The sequence below is a fragment of the Curcuma longa genome, chromosome 6 (genome assembly GCF_044706935.1).
Source record: "Curcuma longa cultivar G26 ecotype Majalengka, Jawa Barat chromosome 6, ITB_CL_G26_1.1, whole genome shotgun sequence".
Lineage (NCBI taxonomy): Eukaryota > Viridiplantae > Streptophyta > Magnoliopsida > Zingiberales > Zingiberaceae > Curcuma > Curcuma longa.
In genome coordinates, this window is record NC_133866.1 from 5,154,791 (window position 1) to 5,171,032 (window position 16,242).

General features: G+C 40.5%; 4 protein-coding genes across 4 annotated transcripts; 1 reads left to right on the forward strand and 3 right to left on the reverse strand.

Moving 5' to 3' along the window:
- The first annotated feature begins 1,094 nt into the window (after positions 1–1,094).
- Positions 1,095–3,890, forward strand: LOC141831044 (uncharacterized). Its single transcript, XM_074718487.1, has 9 exons — positions 1,095–1,397; positions 1,485–1,672; positions 1,761–1,942; positions 2,018–2,302; positions 2,371–2,429; positions 2,509–2,545; positions 2,657–2,728; positions 2,936–3,260; positions 3,340–3,890. The coding sequence occupies exons 1-9, from the start codon at positions 1,301–1,303 to the stop codon at positions 3,724–3,726; spliced, it is 1,632 nt and encodes a 543-aa protein (XP_074574588.1). The 5' UTR covers positions 1,095–1,300; the 3' UTR covers positions 3,727–3,890.
- A 512-nt stretch (positions 3,891–4,402) lies between these two features.
- LOC141831215 (uncharacterized) lies at positions 4,403–5,177 on the reverse strand. The gene has a single exon (XM_074718627.1). It carries the CDS (start codon positions 5,138–5,140, stop codon positions 4,646–4,648), a length of 495 nt encoding a protein of 164 aa, XP_074574728.1. The 5' UTR covers positions 5,141–5,177; the 3' UTR covers positions 4,403–4,645.
- A 2,645-nt stretch (positions 5,178–7,822) lies between these two features.
- LOC141830882 (putative monogalactosyldiacylglycerol synthase 3, chloroplastic) lies at positions 7,823–11,331 on the reverse strand. The gene is made up of 8 exons (XM_074718330.1): positions 10,874–11,331; positions 10,362–10,534; positions 9,670–9,831; positions 9,441–9,582; positions 9,142–9,366; positions 8,982–9,044; positions 8,804–8,878; positions 7,823–8,358 (listed from the first exon to the last, which is right to left on the reverse strand). The coding sequence occupies exons 1-8, from the start codon at positions 11,192–11,194 to the stop codon at positions 8,089–8,091; spliced, it is 1,431 nt and encodes a 476-aa protein (XP_074574431.1). The 5' UTR covers positions 11,195–11,331; the 3' UTR covers positions 7,823–8,088.
- A 1,077-nt stretch (positions 11,332–12,408) lies between these two features.
- On the reverse strand, positions 12,409–15,883 carry LOC141831162 (glycerol kinase-like). Its single transcript, XM_074718578.1, has 3 exons — positions 15,601–15,883; positions 14,347–15,529; positions 12,409–12,771 (listed from the first exon to the last, which is right to left on the reverse strand). Exons 1-3 carry the CDS (start codon positions 15,735–15,737, stop codon positions 12,526–12,528), a joined length of 1,566 nt encoding a protein of 521 aa, XP_074574679.1. The 5' UTR covers positions 15,738–15,883; the 3' UTR covers positions 12,409–12,525.
- Positions 15,884–16,242: the final 359 nt, after the last annotated feature.

Genomic DNA, 16,242 nt, shown 5'->3' on the forward strand with positions numbered 1-16,242 from the left:
GTCCAGGTCACGTGTCGCTCGCATGAGGCCCGCAAAGCGGAGTACCTGTCGCACTCAGCAGTGGTATGAGAAACGGTGGGCTCCGCCTGGTTCGAACCGTACACGCGCCCACGTCGAAGGGACCCACCTCGCACCGTCCTTTTCCCAGCCTCCAATTCAGGCGGGCAAAATATTTAAAAAATATCAAGGGGCTAAGTGAACTTTTCTCTGCCGATAACGCTCATAATTAATTTTTCTGGGGTAAAAATCAAAACAGACACTTTTTTTATTTTCATTTCAAATATTTTTCAAAATATCTATTTTAACTGATCAATTAAATACTAATATAACATTTTTAATCAAAATTATTATATTTTAAAGTCGTTTTAATGAAAAATTACTATAATCTTAATGAACTCAAAAATAATTTACAAAGAAAATTTAAAATACCATGTCATTTTGATATTTTCAATTTAAAATCTTTTTATAATAATAATAAAACATTTATTTTTCTATCCATCCATCCACTATCCAAATCCTATCCGGGCCTTATAATTCGATTTCATTATCACAAAACCTATCCACATCACAACTCTCTTGATTCCCAAATATCACACATTTTATAAAATTAAAAAACAATTTTTTTAATCAAATTAATTTTGATCATTCAAGCTCATTCTAATTAAAATTTAATAATTTCTTCCTATCCTTTAACATTTATCCCTCTACTTATATTTTAAATATTTATCTCTCTTACAAATCTTGATTTATATTTTAAATATTTTTTTAAGTGCTTTTTGCCAACATAAAGCATCCCTTGCAGACTTAAATTAAAAAAATCTAAATATTTCACTAATAAAACAAGTAATTAATTAATAATTAATAGACACCATCTCGATATTTCACTGGCACGCGTTTATGTGATCGCGAAATTCCATTTCTGCCCCTCAAATCTGTTCGGCAGGTATCCATCCATTTTAAAATACAGTGGCAAAGAGGTAATTTAGTTAACACGCCAGTGGCCGACATGTAAAAGCACAAACCCCAAGCCACAAGGGTCTTTTCCGTAATTAAAGCGACTTTGCTCTCTCTCTCTCTCTCTCTATCGCTCTCTCTCTCTCGTGCTTTTCCCAAAAGCAACGGAAAGCAAGAAGAAGAAGAAGCCAAGCGAAGGAACCCTGGAAACCTGCTCCATTGCGGTGGTAGGATCGAGGACAGCCCCTCTCCCGGCCCCAAATCCGCTCTCCGCTTGCGGTTTCGCCGCCTCTGGGCTCAAAAAGGCGTCGTCTTGGACCGCCCAGCGGAGCTCCACACGTTGAGCATGGCGGCGCTTCCTAAACCTGCAGCAGCTCTTGTTCTTCTCTTGTTCTTCCTTCCTTTCGCTGCTTGCCATCTCGAGAAACTGACGTCCTTATCAGGTAGCAATCCTTTCTTGGAGGTAGAAAAGGAAAGTAAAAAAAGAAGGTTTTGAGCTTTCTGTTGCTAAGTGTGGAGGGTTCGCGTAGGTGGAGGGCTGCGAGATGGGATTTTTCTACCGAGGAGATCCGCCGCCGAGGCGCCTCCGGCCGACGACGTCGTCGTGGACAATAGCTCCTTCGTCTTGGCTGCTCCGAGGACGCACAGGAAAGATCCGTTGGACGGATTCAATCGCTACACTGGTGGTTGGAACATCAGTGAGCGGCACTACTGGGCCGTGAGCTTCTTGACATCTTCGTCTTGTTCTTTCGCTTCTTGATCGGTTTCTTCCACCGCATCTTTGTGTTTGTGTCTGTGATTGTCAGTCTGTTGGATACACGGCGGCTCCGCTGTTCGCCATCGCTTTGGTGTGGTTCGCCGGATTCGGGCTGGTCTTGCTGTTCATATGCTGCTGGTTTTTATGCTGCCGTCGCCGGAGCTACTCCTATTCCCGCGTCGCATACGCACTGTCCCTCATCCTGCTCATCTTGTTCACCTGCGCCGCAATGTAAGAACACTAGATCTCGCCTTAGATTCGCTTGGTTTTGGAAATTCATAAGCTGAGTGGTGATGTTCTGTACAGCATTGGATGTGCAGTTCTGTACACAGGACAGGGGAAGTTCCACAGAAGCACTTACAGAACTATGGACTACGTTGTCGGTCAGGCGAACTTCACAGTGGAGAACCTTCAGAACTTCTCAGACAGTTTGTCCGATGCCAAGAAGATCACAGTGGATCAGGTGCTCCTTCCCTCCAATGTCCGAGCTGACATTGATGTCATTGAAGCAAGGGTTAACAAGTCGGCAACCCAACTTGCTGATCGAACTTCAGACAACTCCAGGAAGATTCGGCGTGTGCTGGATGGAGTGTAATGATAATTGAACTTCTCTTTTAGTTCGAAAGAGCATGCCTAAGTTCTGTTCTTATGCATTGCAGGAGATTGGATTTGATCATAATTGCCGCAGTGATGCTTCTCTTGGCGTTTATAGGATTCTGTGAGTATCACATTTAGGGGAAGAATTTATACCTTTTTAGTTAGATTGCTTACCGATTTCGATTGGTTTTATCGTGCAGTGCTCTCCATATTTGGATTGCAGTACATTGTCTCCATGTATGTGATACAACTTACCAAAATCTACATGTTCTATAGTTGAATTGCTCATAATTTCTCAATCCAAGCATAACGGTCGTCGGTTTATTTGTCTTATGTTTATTCGTGCAGTTTAGTAGTCGTCGGGTGGATTCTAGTGACTGGTACATTCATTCTGTGTGGTGTCTTCCTCATATTACACAAGTAAGTTCATGTACTACTATACTTGTTTGATACATACACAAGTAACTTTGTTTATACAAGCTACAAGTATACGGTGATTGCTCGATAAATGTTTATCGTATGGTGATACTTAAATGGAAACTTAGGTCTAGAAAAGAAAGTACCAAGAGTATATCTTTTAGTCGTTAAGGCACTCTACATTAAGTGTTTCTATTGGGATCTTACCAGTGTGGTGGCTGATTCATGTGTTGCGATGAATGAGTGGGTCGAGCATCCACACGCTCATACGGCTCTCGACGATATTCTTCCTTGTGTCGATGTTGCCACTGCCGAAGAATCCTTGAATCGAAGCCGGGAAGTTACGTCCCAGCTAGTTAATGTTGTCAATCAGGTGATCACCAATGTTTCCAACCAGAACTTTCCTCCTCAAATGAAACCTTTGTACTATAATCAGACCGGCCCGTTGATGCCTCTTCTCTGCAACCCATACACACCCGACTTGAATAGCCGGCCATGCTTTATCGGAGAGGTCGACTTCAACAATGCAACACAGGTAAAAGCAATTGCAAACTAGAGAAGTAGCATATATGATTTCGAAATTGGAATGATACCAATGTATCTTTGTGATGTAGGTTTGGAAAGGCTATGTTTGCCAAACTAAAACCGAATCAGGTTCCGATGTTTGCACGACGGTTGGCCGTGTCACCCCGAGTATATACAACCAAATGGCAGCGGCGGTAAACGTCAGCCGAGGGTTACACTACTATGTGCCGTTCCTTACCCAGCTAGAAGACTGCACTTTCGTGCGTGATACCTTTTCAGGGATAAGCCAGAACAATTGCCCTGAGCTAGAGAAGAACAGCAAACTGGTGTACATAGGCCTGGTGATGGTTTCTGGCGCGGTGATGCTGTCCTTGATATTCTGGGTGATCTATGCGAGGGAGAGGCGCCACCGCAAGTACAACAAGCAGTTTGTCGTTCGATCGGGACCGCCGATTCCGCAAGAAAAGGCACCATAAGAAGGAATGTTTCTCTAAAATGTTTTCATGGCTAATGAATGTCTCATACAAAGCTTGGTAGCATTGTGATGATTAGAATAGGTTATGAGATTTCATGTATGTCTTAGATTCTATAGATATGCTCGGGAAGTGCTTAACCATTCGACGGTTCTTAGAGGTTTAAATGTTTCGTTTCGTTTACATTCGCTTTAGTTCGTTCGAAGAATCGATAATCGAAGTAGTTTGGCACTTAGGGTTTGGTGTGGTGATAAGAGTCTGAGTATATTTTCAGATAATTATGATTTATTTCTTATTATTGATGATGTTGGATCGTTATGCAAGACATATCTAAGAATTGAATATTAGTTTATAATTTTTTTTCAATAAAAGGTGAAATTTGTCATATGAACAGTTTCATGATCATTTATAATGAGGTAAATTGAGAAGTTGTAGTTGATTATGATGAAAGAGGATATTGTCTCGATTTCGAGATTTCTTGTCCACTTCAGTAATTCTAAAATATTTAATTATAACAAAAATAGTAGAAGTGGTTTGAATGATTTTTATTTTTTTTAGAAGAAAATAAAAATTCCATTTCAAATCTTCAAAGTTTATTTTCCTTTTTGAAGATGCCTTTTACGTTATTAAATTATTGAAATATCCTTAAAATGGTTTTACTTTCATCATTTCACCCCCTTAAAAATTATGTTATTTCATTCAATCTACAATTTACAATTCTTTGTCTCTTCTTCCTATAAAATTATACGAAAAGCCCCTAAGAGACGTATAAATTGCGCTGTGAGTCGTGGAGGGTCCTTTATGCGAAAATATGAACTATAAGGACTCGACTATGAAGGGCTTGTATGTGAAAATATGGAAAATAAGTGTACTAATGTGAAATATGTTCGTCATGGCCGGCCATCTGCAACGTCGCTGCTGGTCAATTTGGTTTGAGGTCCTGAAACATGGAGTCCCACCTGATCTCGGCGGCGTGCTTCACCGCCACCGCAGCAGTCGGACAAGCCACTCTAGCTCCGCCGCCGCTGCCGCCGTCCGCCACTACCATCTTCCTTTGCCTCTTCAGCATGTTCCCCCTGGCCGGCGCCGGCGGCGGCGCCGCCACGGCGACGATCGCGGAGGAATTCCGGCGGAGCAGGGAGTAGCTGAGATACTTGGCTATGGAGCTCCTGGCGGCGGCGAGGAACCTGGTGAAGCGGCGGAGGCCGGAGTGCTTCCTTTTCTTGGCGAGCTTCAGGATCTCCAGACGGTGCTTGGCGATGGAGATCCCCATGCTCTGCAGGAACTCATGGTCGAAGTGGGGGATGTCGTCTTCGCCGAGCTGGTTGCCGGAGAAGAGGAGGGAGAAGTGGTAGACGAGGTCGGGATCGAGGTCGGCGTCGGAGAGCCAAGAGTACCAATCCATGGATGGATTCATGGAGTGGTCGAAGGAGAGGCAGGTTGAAGAAGAAGAAGAAGCATGGCGGTAGAGTGGAGGAAGAAAGGTGGTTGATGGAATTCCAATAAAGAAAGGGGGGTAAGTGGCATTGGTTGACTTACTGTGTCGCCATCGATGATGCTTCTTTGCTCAACTAAAAAAATCTTTATTTTTTTAAATAAAATAAATATTCAAACAATTAGTTTAAGCTAATCGAGCCGTGTAAGTAAGTTTCTTATTATCATCGCCATCCGAACATAATTGAGTTGGTTATGATGGAACAAATTTATTAAAATGGACAAAGGTCGAATCTCGATGAAGTCGAGGCAATGCCCTTCACTGTTGTGGTCAACTGTAACTTCTTGATTTACCTCTTCACAAATGATTGTAAGACTGATCATGTGGGGTCGTTTGGGTGATAGATTCTACCTTTTATTAAAGTATTATCTAAATGATGTCTATCAATTTGATGGATCTAGAAAACTCTAAATCACTTCAAATCAAAATGAACGTACCATTGATAATCTTTTTAATGTATTTGGATCTGAATTCAATATTGTAAATTAGGAGTAGTAAATTTTTAAACTTATAAAAACTCGATAAAATTTATCACAAGCTCATTAAAAGTCCTATGACATTGATACTCATTAATCAACACTACTAATGAGTTTAAAAACTCTCTTAATTTGAAAATTCTTAAACTTTTAAATTTTCAAATAGTATAGGTCCATGAGTTAGTTTCTAACGACGGATGATTAAGAACAAAATTAATATACTTATAAAACCTCCTTAATATATCTATGCCTTTAAATCTGTATTCAATAGCATATATTAAGAACAATGGATTTTTTAATTTAGAGGAGTCCTCTCAATTTAATTCACTATTCTTAATTTACGCTATCGAAGACATAAATATATTAAGAATTTACTTATGAACCTATAGAGAAAGAGGAGTATTTCAAAAATATAATACATGATTTGAATTTTATGATAAAAATTGAGTACACGATTTAGATAATATCAAAACTTATACGATTCATCAATCATACCCAATTATTAAGATCATTTTATAGAATCCACTATCCAGCATGTCCATACAATTGGCTCCATGTCAATTATTAAGATCATGGACAATAAAAAAGTTGAGTTAATACTCAAGTTGGATCGATAAATACTTTTGAGTAATTTTCTTGTAAAAGAAATTTCTCCTTTGCTTTGAAATGAAGCTATAAATTCGGAAAAGATCAACAAATAAAATAATACTCAAATGAAGGTTTAAGCAATCCACTTGCGTACCGACTTGTTTACCTCTTGAAGACATCTTCGATTCGACTAGAGAGAAGAGCATGGCGTAAAAACAAAATTCTCCCTTGCTTGGATATGAAGATATAAATTAGAAAAACATTGACAATTAGTTTATGGATTACAAAGTTGAAATAAAATTAAAAAGTTAAAAAATCCTTTAATACTCTTACAGAATTGCTAAATCGTGCAGGCATCCCACTTTAATTTTTTAATAAAAAAGAACGTCCCATTTTATTATTCTATTATATATATTTACTTAAATATCCTCTAATATTATTCTGTTCAATACAATTATCTCTTATCTAAATCTCTTATAGATGGCACATGAAGAGTCATATTTTAACGGACCATAACTTTTAACTCAGCGCGGTTGGTATCTAATCTAAATTCTTTCAAAAACCTTTATTTAGTACGGGATAGAACTCATACTCACTTGTGGATCCATCAGATATCATTTAGTATTTTTTTAGAGGCTTCAAATATTTTTTTTACTATTTATAGTAATTTTTTATTTTAAAAATTTTAATATTTTTGATCATTTCAAGTTAAAGTTTGATTTAAAATCTATTTATACGCTTGTTTATCTATTTTGACTAATTTTTGATTATTAAATAATTTTTTTTTGACAAAAATTTTTCTTCATTTTTTCAATTTCTCGTGTTTATTTTCTCTACAATTCTTCTTTAATCTTTCGTCTTCAGAATAATCATTATTTTATCCGACGTCAATCTTCCATTATAATAGTTATGTTCATAATTGCTACAACATGATTCAACTCATTGCTATAGCAATTAAAAAATCATAATTACTACAATTATAAATAATTATAATTGTAATAACTACCAAATCGTAATTGTTATAATATGATTTTATTTTAATATACCAAAAGAATATTTATGTCATTTTATGCTCATTTGATAAAAAATAAAAATAGAACACAATGATTTGAAAATAAAGTACCTTTTTGATTTTTACCCAATAAAAAATAATATCATATGTTTATCACTACATTAAGTGAAACTTAATGTAAATAAATAAAAGGAAAAATTAGATAAAAATTCTTGATCACTAAAATTCAATTATTTGGTCAACTAATTTTGCTGAATGTTAGTTGTTGCATTAGGCCTGTAACATGTGTTAGGTGAAGAACATCAACAAAATAATAAAGGTGGATAATAAATTTATAAATAACAACAAAAAAATGACATCAACAATTTCTTCATACAACAGAAAGAATGCACCTAAATTCTAAAACCTCAACTAGAATTTTGCCTAAAATAGTTTAACAGCTAGCCTTGAATGAAATAATATAATGAAATGATCATATGAACAACATGAAACCTAATGTTTCAAGTTACCATGAATGAAATAATCAAATTAACAACATGAAACCCAATGATACATTTACATGAACATATTTGTCGATACATTTAAGGAAAAAAAACAGCATGCAATTCAGATAAAAGAAGAGAGAGTCTGTCCTAAACAACTAAAGGATAAACAATCTGGAAACTTAAAGCAGATTTAGCACAGGGCAAGCAAACCTGCTTTGAAGGCCAAAATATTTGACAATAACTGTACAAGCACAAGCAGCAGCAGCAGCAGCAGCAATTTGAACACAAGTCGATCGGCATGTATCCATATCACACCGGTTGCGAGAAGGAAGACGTCAGGGATTCGGAGATTTGGGATAATTGGGATAATGGCCCTTGCTGTTGGGCGAGCTCGTGGATGTCCCTTACAATGTCAAAAACTGCATCAGGTTGAGCCAGTTTCAGGGCATTTTCTGACATTTTCTTGAGCTCCTCAGAGTCAGAGCTGAACCAGCGAGCTACGAGAGTAGCTGTTTGCTTTGAGCTTTTGGAGAACACCCCGGCTCCATTTTCAACGACGTAAGGGACATTGCCAACCTCCTACAAGATAGAACATAGCTTTTGGAATGAATTCCTCGATCGTTAAAACAAAGATACTCTTCTAAAGATCGGCTTATATTGTTTACTAATGACTGTTGGCTAAGAATAAGGAATAGATCACACATCCTGTAGCTCTACACCGTGATGATCGCTTGGCTAGCATCTGAATCTGATGGGGAAGTGAATACTTCTCCAATTATTTAAACTTTGTGGTGCAAAAACTTAATGAATGCTGGAAGTAAAATGGCAGTTACACTTTTGCGCTGTTTGATTAAGCAAGGCCAAAATAGTAAATCAATTTCATGCCTTAGGATTTTATCTACATGAAAACTAGGGTTTCACTTCGTGTCATCATCGGATCCAAACCATTAATGCTACTATTTGATAACACTAGCCAGTCTATATCTAGGAACCTTTAGATGCAAACCACTAATTAGAAACAAACCTGTCCGGGAATGAAATCATTTAGGATAATAGGAAGACCCCTTATCAAAGCCTCTGCAATTGTACCAGGTCCAGCCTATGAAGGCGAGCAACAGGAAACATCAGCAACAGAACAGAGTGATTCTAAGAAGAAGAAGAAGAAAAAAAAAGTAGCTACAAAATGACAATAGATTTTATACCTTTGTTATAATGCAATCACAAGCTCCCATCCATTTCTCCATTTGGGTTACAAATCCATTTACCTGTCATCACCAATCAAGTTCTAAGTGAAATCCAAAAAAAAGAAGTTTTAAGCGAAGGCTAAATTAGATCCCTCTTGGTAAACAATTATTATAGTACCTTCACAGGTATCTTCCACTGAATATCCTGTAAAGTAGCCCTTAAAGTTTGATTTCGGCCACAGATGACAACAAGTTGCCCGATTGGTTTGCCATGCTCATTGTCAAATAGTGATTCACCAAGGGCCTTTGCTGTCTTCTTAACTGGTCCCATTCCCTCACCCCCTCCCATGAGTAAGACCGCAGGAAGGTCAGGATCCATCTCAAATTCTTTTCTCAAATCACTCTGTAAAGAAACAAGCCAACTAAATTTCTGCACATAATGGCACTAGGCAGGGGTAGAGAGATTTGACAACCAACCTTGACGAGAACTGCACGACAGAAAGAAGGTCGAATGGGCAAACCAAAAACCTGGATTTGTGAAGGTTCTAGGCCATCCAGAGAAGCCCTCTTTGCTACTTCCTCAGAAGGGCAATAGCATCTATTGACACCAACATGGAACCTGAATAGGTAACAGTGCACCAATTTGGTTAAGGATAATGATGCAGAGAGGTAGACCGATACCTTGACATGGACACTTAAGACTCACCAGGTGGGGTGGCAGGTGTTGAGGTCTGTAATGACGGTAACAAAAACAACTTTTTTCTGAAGGTTCTGCCATTTCAGCACCCACAAAGGGATGTGCTGCATGAGGGGATGGACACTAATAATTATATCAGGTTTATACTTCTTCAAACCAGCTTCCACCTTCCTTCAGTCAAAAAGTATAAATGATTTAGCATGCAGCATTTGTTTACTGGAATTATTCTGAACGTAGAGTATTCTACAGAAACTTAAATCCTAAATTAAGCTCTAAAGGCGTATCAATCAGATGATGTAAGACCCACAAAGAAGTGAAAAACCTACAAGAAACAACTTGGCTGACAAGGACAAGAATTAAAATATAAGCAATCTGAAGAACTAGCAGAAGCATCAAATATTTAACAATGGACGATCAACAGCGACAAGTTAAGCCCTCAAAGAAGATAAATGATGAACAAGTATAATTTGGTTTACAAAAGAAGATCCAAAACTCAATCCTAAAGTTTGATTCATCAAATGGTTTTGTTCTTTGGTTGACTTAATTTAGTAGACCAACTTGTTTATCTTTCAGAAAAGCATTAATTAGACTAAGTCGCTGACCACAAATATCCCGTGGTAGACGTGCGAGATGCATTTGCGTGCGTACAGCTGACTCAGGATCATTTTAAAGTCATAGGGGACACGAAAACAGTTGCTTACTTAGCATAGAAGGATCCAATGGCGGTGAGATAGAGATTATGAACCCAACGAGGAGATGTACTGTGGAAGGCCACCTTCCAAAGCTGCGCGTGCTTCACCAAGAACTTATAGGACCTTTCCATGTCATTTAGAGGCCATCCGGCGTGCTCCATAAACAAATCCTTCACGAGGACCTGCACCAAGGAAGGACACTCAAAATGAAATCTTCCTTGCAGATACACACATTGTTTGATCAAAGAAACTTGAAACAGGAAAACACAGTCTTGTCATCTCCCGTAAGCAAAGGCAAGAAGAAGGTAAAAAAAGTAAAAAGAGGACAATAACTAATGAATTGAACAAACTAATCAGGGAGAACCAGAATGCAGGACGGCAGAAGATATCGATCGAGCGAACAATTTCAATTTCTAAAATCGCTAGAACAAAAGTAAGCTAGCTATGACAGCAAATTGGACCTTCGTGAGGCAAAAATAAAAAATCGAACACCAGATCGCTACGAAGGGAGCGAGATCTACCTTGTACTCATCTCCGAATTCGATCCGAAACGCGTCGCGGATGGCCTCGGCGGAAGCCCGGTGCCCGCCGCCGGTGTCGCTCATCAGGATGAGCACGTTCTTGGTCCGATCTGCCCCGATCTGGGCCATCTCCATGGTGCCTTCCTCCTCCTCCCAGAACCCGACGTCTCCGTCGTCGCCGCGGCTACCGCCTCTATCGGCATCGCCCCACGCGAGGCTCTTCCGCTTCCGCCGCCGCCGCTGCTCGGCCTGGTAAGCGAGCATGGACTGGATCACCACCTCCCGGATCGTCCGCCGCGGCGACGCCACCGACGCCGCCATGGGCAAATCCTGAGCCGCAAAGGCGTCAGCACCACCGCACTCGAGATCGAGCGCACGCGTCGGTGGCAGCGGAGAAGATGGAGGATCCGCGGAAGGACTCGAGGGAGGAGATCGATCGTCGGATTTATCGCCGTTGAATCGAGATCGACAGAGGCCAAGCTGGAACAGCGAAGCGGATTCGAAGAAGATATCATTGAGCCGAAGGCATTTATTAGATTCTTTGGTTTATTCCTGGAATTTCTTCGGGAAATATTACAGATGCCCCCCTCAAATATCTGATATTTTCACTTCACTCTCTTTAAGTTCATCCTTTTTTCATCGTGCCCTTTAAAGTTTTGAAATTATAGAAAAAAAATTCAAAATTTTCACCTACTCATGAATAGTAATGGACTTAACTAAAATATGGAGCAGAGTTACAGAAGATGGCAAGGATTTGAATCTATACGAAGCCGAGACGATACCCTCTTCCGTTGTGATCAATTATAACTTTTTGATTTACCTCCTCACAAATGATTGTGGAACGATCGTGTGGGGTTGTTGGGATGAGTGACAGATTCCACCTTTTTGCAGAAGAAAAGAAAGCACATTATTTCTATTATTTTGAAATCGACTCCAAGTGGAGTCGACTAGCTTAGCAACAACATCGAAGAAGCATGAGAGAACAACATTACTTCCATGTCATACAAGTCGTAAAATCGACTTAGCAACAATATCGAAGAAGCAAGAGAGGACATTCTTGTGGTGTAGGGCAACCACTATTTGAGTTTATACGTATAGAACTTGTTAATTCATAATACAATCAGATCTACTACTACGATAATGTTACTAGATCTTGTGATTCTTTTCGAGTTCATAAAAAGGACAGCCCGGTGCACAAGGCTCCCGCCTTGCGGGGTCCGGGGAGGGAATCCAATGTATGCAGCCTTACCCTACCTTTGGCAAGAGGCTGTTTCCAGGATTTGAACCCGTGACCTTTAGGCCACACGGCAACAACCTTACCGTTGCGCCAAGGCTCCCCTTCTTTTCGAGTTCATATGGTTAGAATTTAGATATTAGAATTCAAGATTAAGAACATTTCTTCACTTGTCGGGCATTCGATACACCAATACCAAACAAGTATCTTACTTCAAGAACACAACATCAATTGATGCTATTTCTCACTTTTCAGGAAAAGAAAATTGAACTGATGTTGCATTATTATTATTTTTCTCCAAAATAAATAAAAACAAAAGACCAGTTCATAATGTATCAGATTCTCCAAGAACAGAAATTTGCAGAAGCCTCATGTTCATAGATCAACAGCTAAATGGAACCATGATTCTGGTGATAATTTATTCAGAATAGAGATCAGCCAAATCAAAAGTTCTAGACACAGCCTTGCACCAAGATTCATTCCTCTTCTTTCTGTTCTCTTCGGATAATTTCGGGGAGAAGATTGTCACCTTTTTTTCATGTCTAGAGGCAAATATCTGCTCTTTAGTCCACACACCGATAGCTAGTCCAGCTGCAAACGCAGCTCCGAGTGCTGAAGTTTCGATATCTGCATATCGAACAACTGGCATACCGGAAAGATCAGCCTACAGTAGAATTAGAGAAATCGTCATTGTTGATACAGGTGCAAAAACAGGTATATATTAGCCAAGTGAAAGCTAAAAATGGAAGGATATTGGTTTTGTTTTAGTACAATCGAAATCAAGAGATTTGAAGAACACAAAAGACTACTCTCCCTGCCCTGAAATAAAATGATGTAAAGACTATGCAAACATGAAACAATGCAGAATGAATTCTGAAAATGGTACTTCAAATGTTCTAAAAGTGTTATTGAAGTTATTTCATGAACAACTTTGTAAGACACAAAAGATCACATAGCGTTTTAATTTCTCATAAGCTGCAAATAAACAAGCTTGCATCAGCTATAAAGCAAAATGGTAATTTATGAGAGGATTGTCGTAGTGTATGGCTTGGACTATTTACAGAAGAGGGGTGAATACATGACACCTATAAATTAGAACTCTTTCTTGCAAATGCACAATTGATGTGTGTTTAATTGTTTGTGTCAAGTATAAAGACAGTGGAAACAAGAATAATACAATAAGAACGATATTAACATGCAAGTTAATGTGATTCGAAAGAGGTAATGAGATAACTCTCTTAGAATTAACAGGTGACTACTTTCCTGTCAAATATAACACATGATACATAAACTAAGTAAAAGAGAGTATCAAGAGTTTGAGTTGATACCTTCAACTTTGTCCAAGCCCTCCGGGAGCTTGGAGTAATGTAGGCATAGCAAAGGAAGAGATTCAAGTTCACTAAAAACCTCTAAGTCATCGAACAAAATCCAACCAAGTTGATTGCATCAAGTCATCATAACAACTTGATGACGATAAGTCAGCGGCTCATGTGCTGAGCCCGCAATAGGAAAGAGCCAAAAAAAAACAGTGAAACAATTTCAACTATTTAAAAGGGGTAAAAAGGCCAAAACATTTCAGTTTAGGGCATTTTAATTTTTAGCATAAATTACCAAAGGTCCCCTTTGATTTTTCCTATTTTGAAGTATTTTTATGATTTTTTGTATCATTTAAATTTTTATTGAATTCTTATTCTTTTTTGACCCAATGGGTTTGAACCCATGCCAAGCCATGTTGATGAATCATGCCATTTGACACATCTATATATCAATACCATTCAATAAAAATAAGTAACATTTACCAAATGCATCAAATAACATAGTGCAAACAAACCATTTGGGAGTATAGTTTCATTACCAACACAGCAACACTAGTTAAATCATCACAATAAGTATACATTTAGTTATTCCAAAAAGAGACATTTTGGAGAAAAAGAGAATTCTTATAGGTTCAAAACTTAGCGAATTATAAAGATCAAAGGTTTAAGAAAGTGCAAAATCAGGTCTTCTGATAATGATGATGCTTTGATGAAATGAAAGAAGGTAGTGATTTTTGTCTATTCTATGCAAAGTTACAACCTAAATAATTAGTTGGTAGCAGTTCAACAAATTACTAGGAATGGAAATAAGAATAAACATTTCAATGCTACTTCTAATTGAGATTAGAAAAAAAACAGATTTTTAGACAGAGTAACAGAAAGGAAAAGTGGCAAAATCTTTAGAGTGGGGCAAAGTATTGAACCTGGATTTGCATCAGCAGATTGTTCAAGGTGGCGATGCCATCGACGCGAAGCACTAATTTTCGTTCGTCAGTGTAGCCATTGGCTTGTGCATCCTTGCGCATCGAAGTGAGCACGTCGTTCACCTGAAAGCAGATGCTTTCAAGCACTGCCCGTGCTATGTGGCCTCTGTTGGTGAACCTGGTGATTCCCATGCACACACCGCGCGCGTCGTCGCGCCACCACGGCGCCAACAGCCCGTTGAACGCCGGCACGAAGTGCACACCTCCGGAGTTCTCCACGAGCTCCGCCATCGCCTCGACCTCCGCCGCTGTCCGGATGATGCCCAGTGCGTCTCTTAGCCACTGCACGGCCGCGCCAGCGACGGCTATAGAGCCCTCCAGGGCGTAGTCGGCGGCGGCCTCGGGACCCAGCTTGTAGGCAACGGTGGTGAGGAGGCCATGCGGGGATTTCACAATATGCTCGCCGGTGTTGAGAAGGATGAAGGCGCCGGTGCTGTAGGTGCACTTACCCTCCCACTTCCGGCACGCTTGGCCCAGCATCGCGGCGTGCTGGTCTCCGAGGCAACCGGAGATGGGGATCTTAGCAAGAGGCCAGCCGTTAGCGATAACGCCGACGGTCTCCGAGTTGCTGACGATTTTAGGGAGTATGCTGATGGGGATGCCTAGGGCGTCGAGCGTGGCGGCGTCCCATTCAAGAGTTTGGAGGTTCATCAGCATGGTCCGCGCCGCGTTGGAGCAGTCGGTGACGTGGACGCCCCCACTGCATCCGCCAGTGAGATTCCAAATCAACCAAGTATCGATCGTTCCGAACATGGCATCGTCGGAATCGACAGCATCCCTAACGGTGTCCACGTTCTCGAGGAGCCAGATGAACTTGAGGGCGCTGAAGCAATTGCTGATGGCGAGGCCGCAGGAGGGGACGAAGTGGGTGCGGCCGCCGGGGAGCTGGGAGATGAGGCGTTTGCATATGTCGTCGGTACGGCTGTCCATCCACACAACAGCATGGTAAAGGGGATGTCCGGTGGAGCGGCTCCACACCACCGTGGTCTCCCGCTGGTTAGTGATGCCGATGGCGCGGAGGCCGGCGTCGACGTTGCGACCGGCTGCCGTGGCCTTCTCAACCGCCTTCTCCATGCACACCCGCACGCTCTGCAGGATCTCCATCGGGTCCTGCTCCACCCATCTGCAAGCAATCATCCCACCTCCATGATCGACGGATCGACCCGTACAACAACGAGATCAGGAATCACATACCCGGTTTCGGGGTAGAACTGTGTGAACTCCATTTGGTGGCAGGCGACGGGCTTGACGTCACGGTCATAGATGATGAAGCGAGTGCTAGTGGTGCCCTGGTCGATGGCTCCTATGAAGACATCTTCGGCGCCGGCCATCTCCGTTGCTTCGATCTACCAATAATCCAATTTCTAAGAATCTGAGGACGATCGATCGCAACAAATCGATAGATTTGAGACTTCGATCTGTCTGCAAGATTCAAACCCTAATTTTTGTCGATGGAGAAAGACGAAGAGGAGATTCGAAAAAGGGGGATCAGAGTCGAGTGTGGTGGAGGCAAACGAGCAGCCGAGAGACCATTTAAATAGGAGGGGGAACAAATCATTTTTGCACTCAATAATTTAATTATATTTTTATTATATTTTAAAATATTATACTTTGTTATTTCCATTATCTCCAATAAACATGCATATTTTAAAAACCGATTTTGATATTATGCACGACTCGTGTGCGCCTCGAGCGCCACCCAATCCACCGTCCATCACGCAATCACGTGACAAATCTGACTGTCCAAATGTGAGAATGCACAGTGTTTCTCTTCGACCCCCACTGCTGCCGATCGCCCTCGCCGTGCCATCCGGCCAATGTCCACCGTTGGCCCGG

Bases quoted from the DNA above. Each gene is read 5' to 3' on its own strand.
- LOC141831044 (XM_074718487.1), top strand. From the start codon at position 1,301: ATGGCGGCGCTTCCTAAACCTGCAGCAGCTCTTGTTCTTCTCTTGTTC. The intron at 1,943-2,017 runs GTAAGAACACTA...TGTTCTGTACAG, and splicing joins TTGTTCACCTGCGCCGCAAT to CATTGGATGTGCAGTTCTGT. The intron at 3,261-3,339 runs GTAAAAGCAATT...TTTGTGATGTAG, and splicing joins ACTTCAACAATGCAACACAG to GTTTGGAAAGGCTATGTTTG.
- LOC141831215 (XM_074718627.1), bottom strand. From the start codon at position 5,140: ATGAATCCATCCATGGATTGGTACTCTTGGCTCTCCGACGCCGACCTC.
- LOC141830882 (XM_074718330.1), bottom strand. From the start codon at position 11,194: ATGGCGGCGTCGGTGGCGTCGCCGCGGCGGACGATCCGGGAGGTGGTG. The intron at 9,045-9,141 runs GTACTATAATAA...TGGTGATGACAG, and splicing joins AGTGGAAGATACCTGTGAAG to GTAAATGGATTTGTAACCCA. The intron at 8,879-8,981 runs GTATAAAATCTA...TCGCCTTCATAG, and splicing joins GTGATTGCATTATAACAAAG to GCTGGACCTGGTACAATTGC.
- LOC141831162 (XM_074718578.1), bottom strand. From the start codon at position 15,737: ATGGCCGGCGCCGAAGATGTCTTCATAGGAGCCATCGACCAGGGCACC. The intron at 15,530-15,600 runs GTATGTGATTCC...GATTGCTTGCAG, and splicing joins CAGTTCTACCCCGAAACCGG to ATGGGTGGAGCAGGACCCGA. The intron at 12,772-14,346 runs GTTCAATACTTT...ATTCTACTGTAG, and splicing joins ATCTGCTGATGCAAATCCAG to GCTGATCTTTCCGGTATGCC.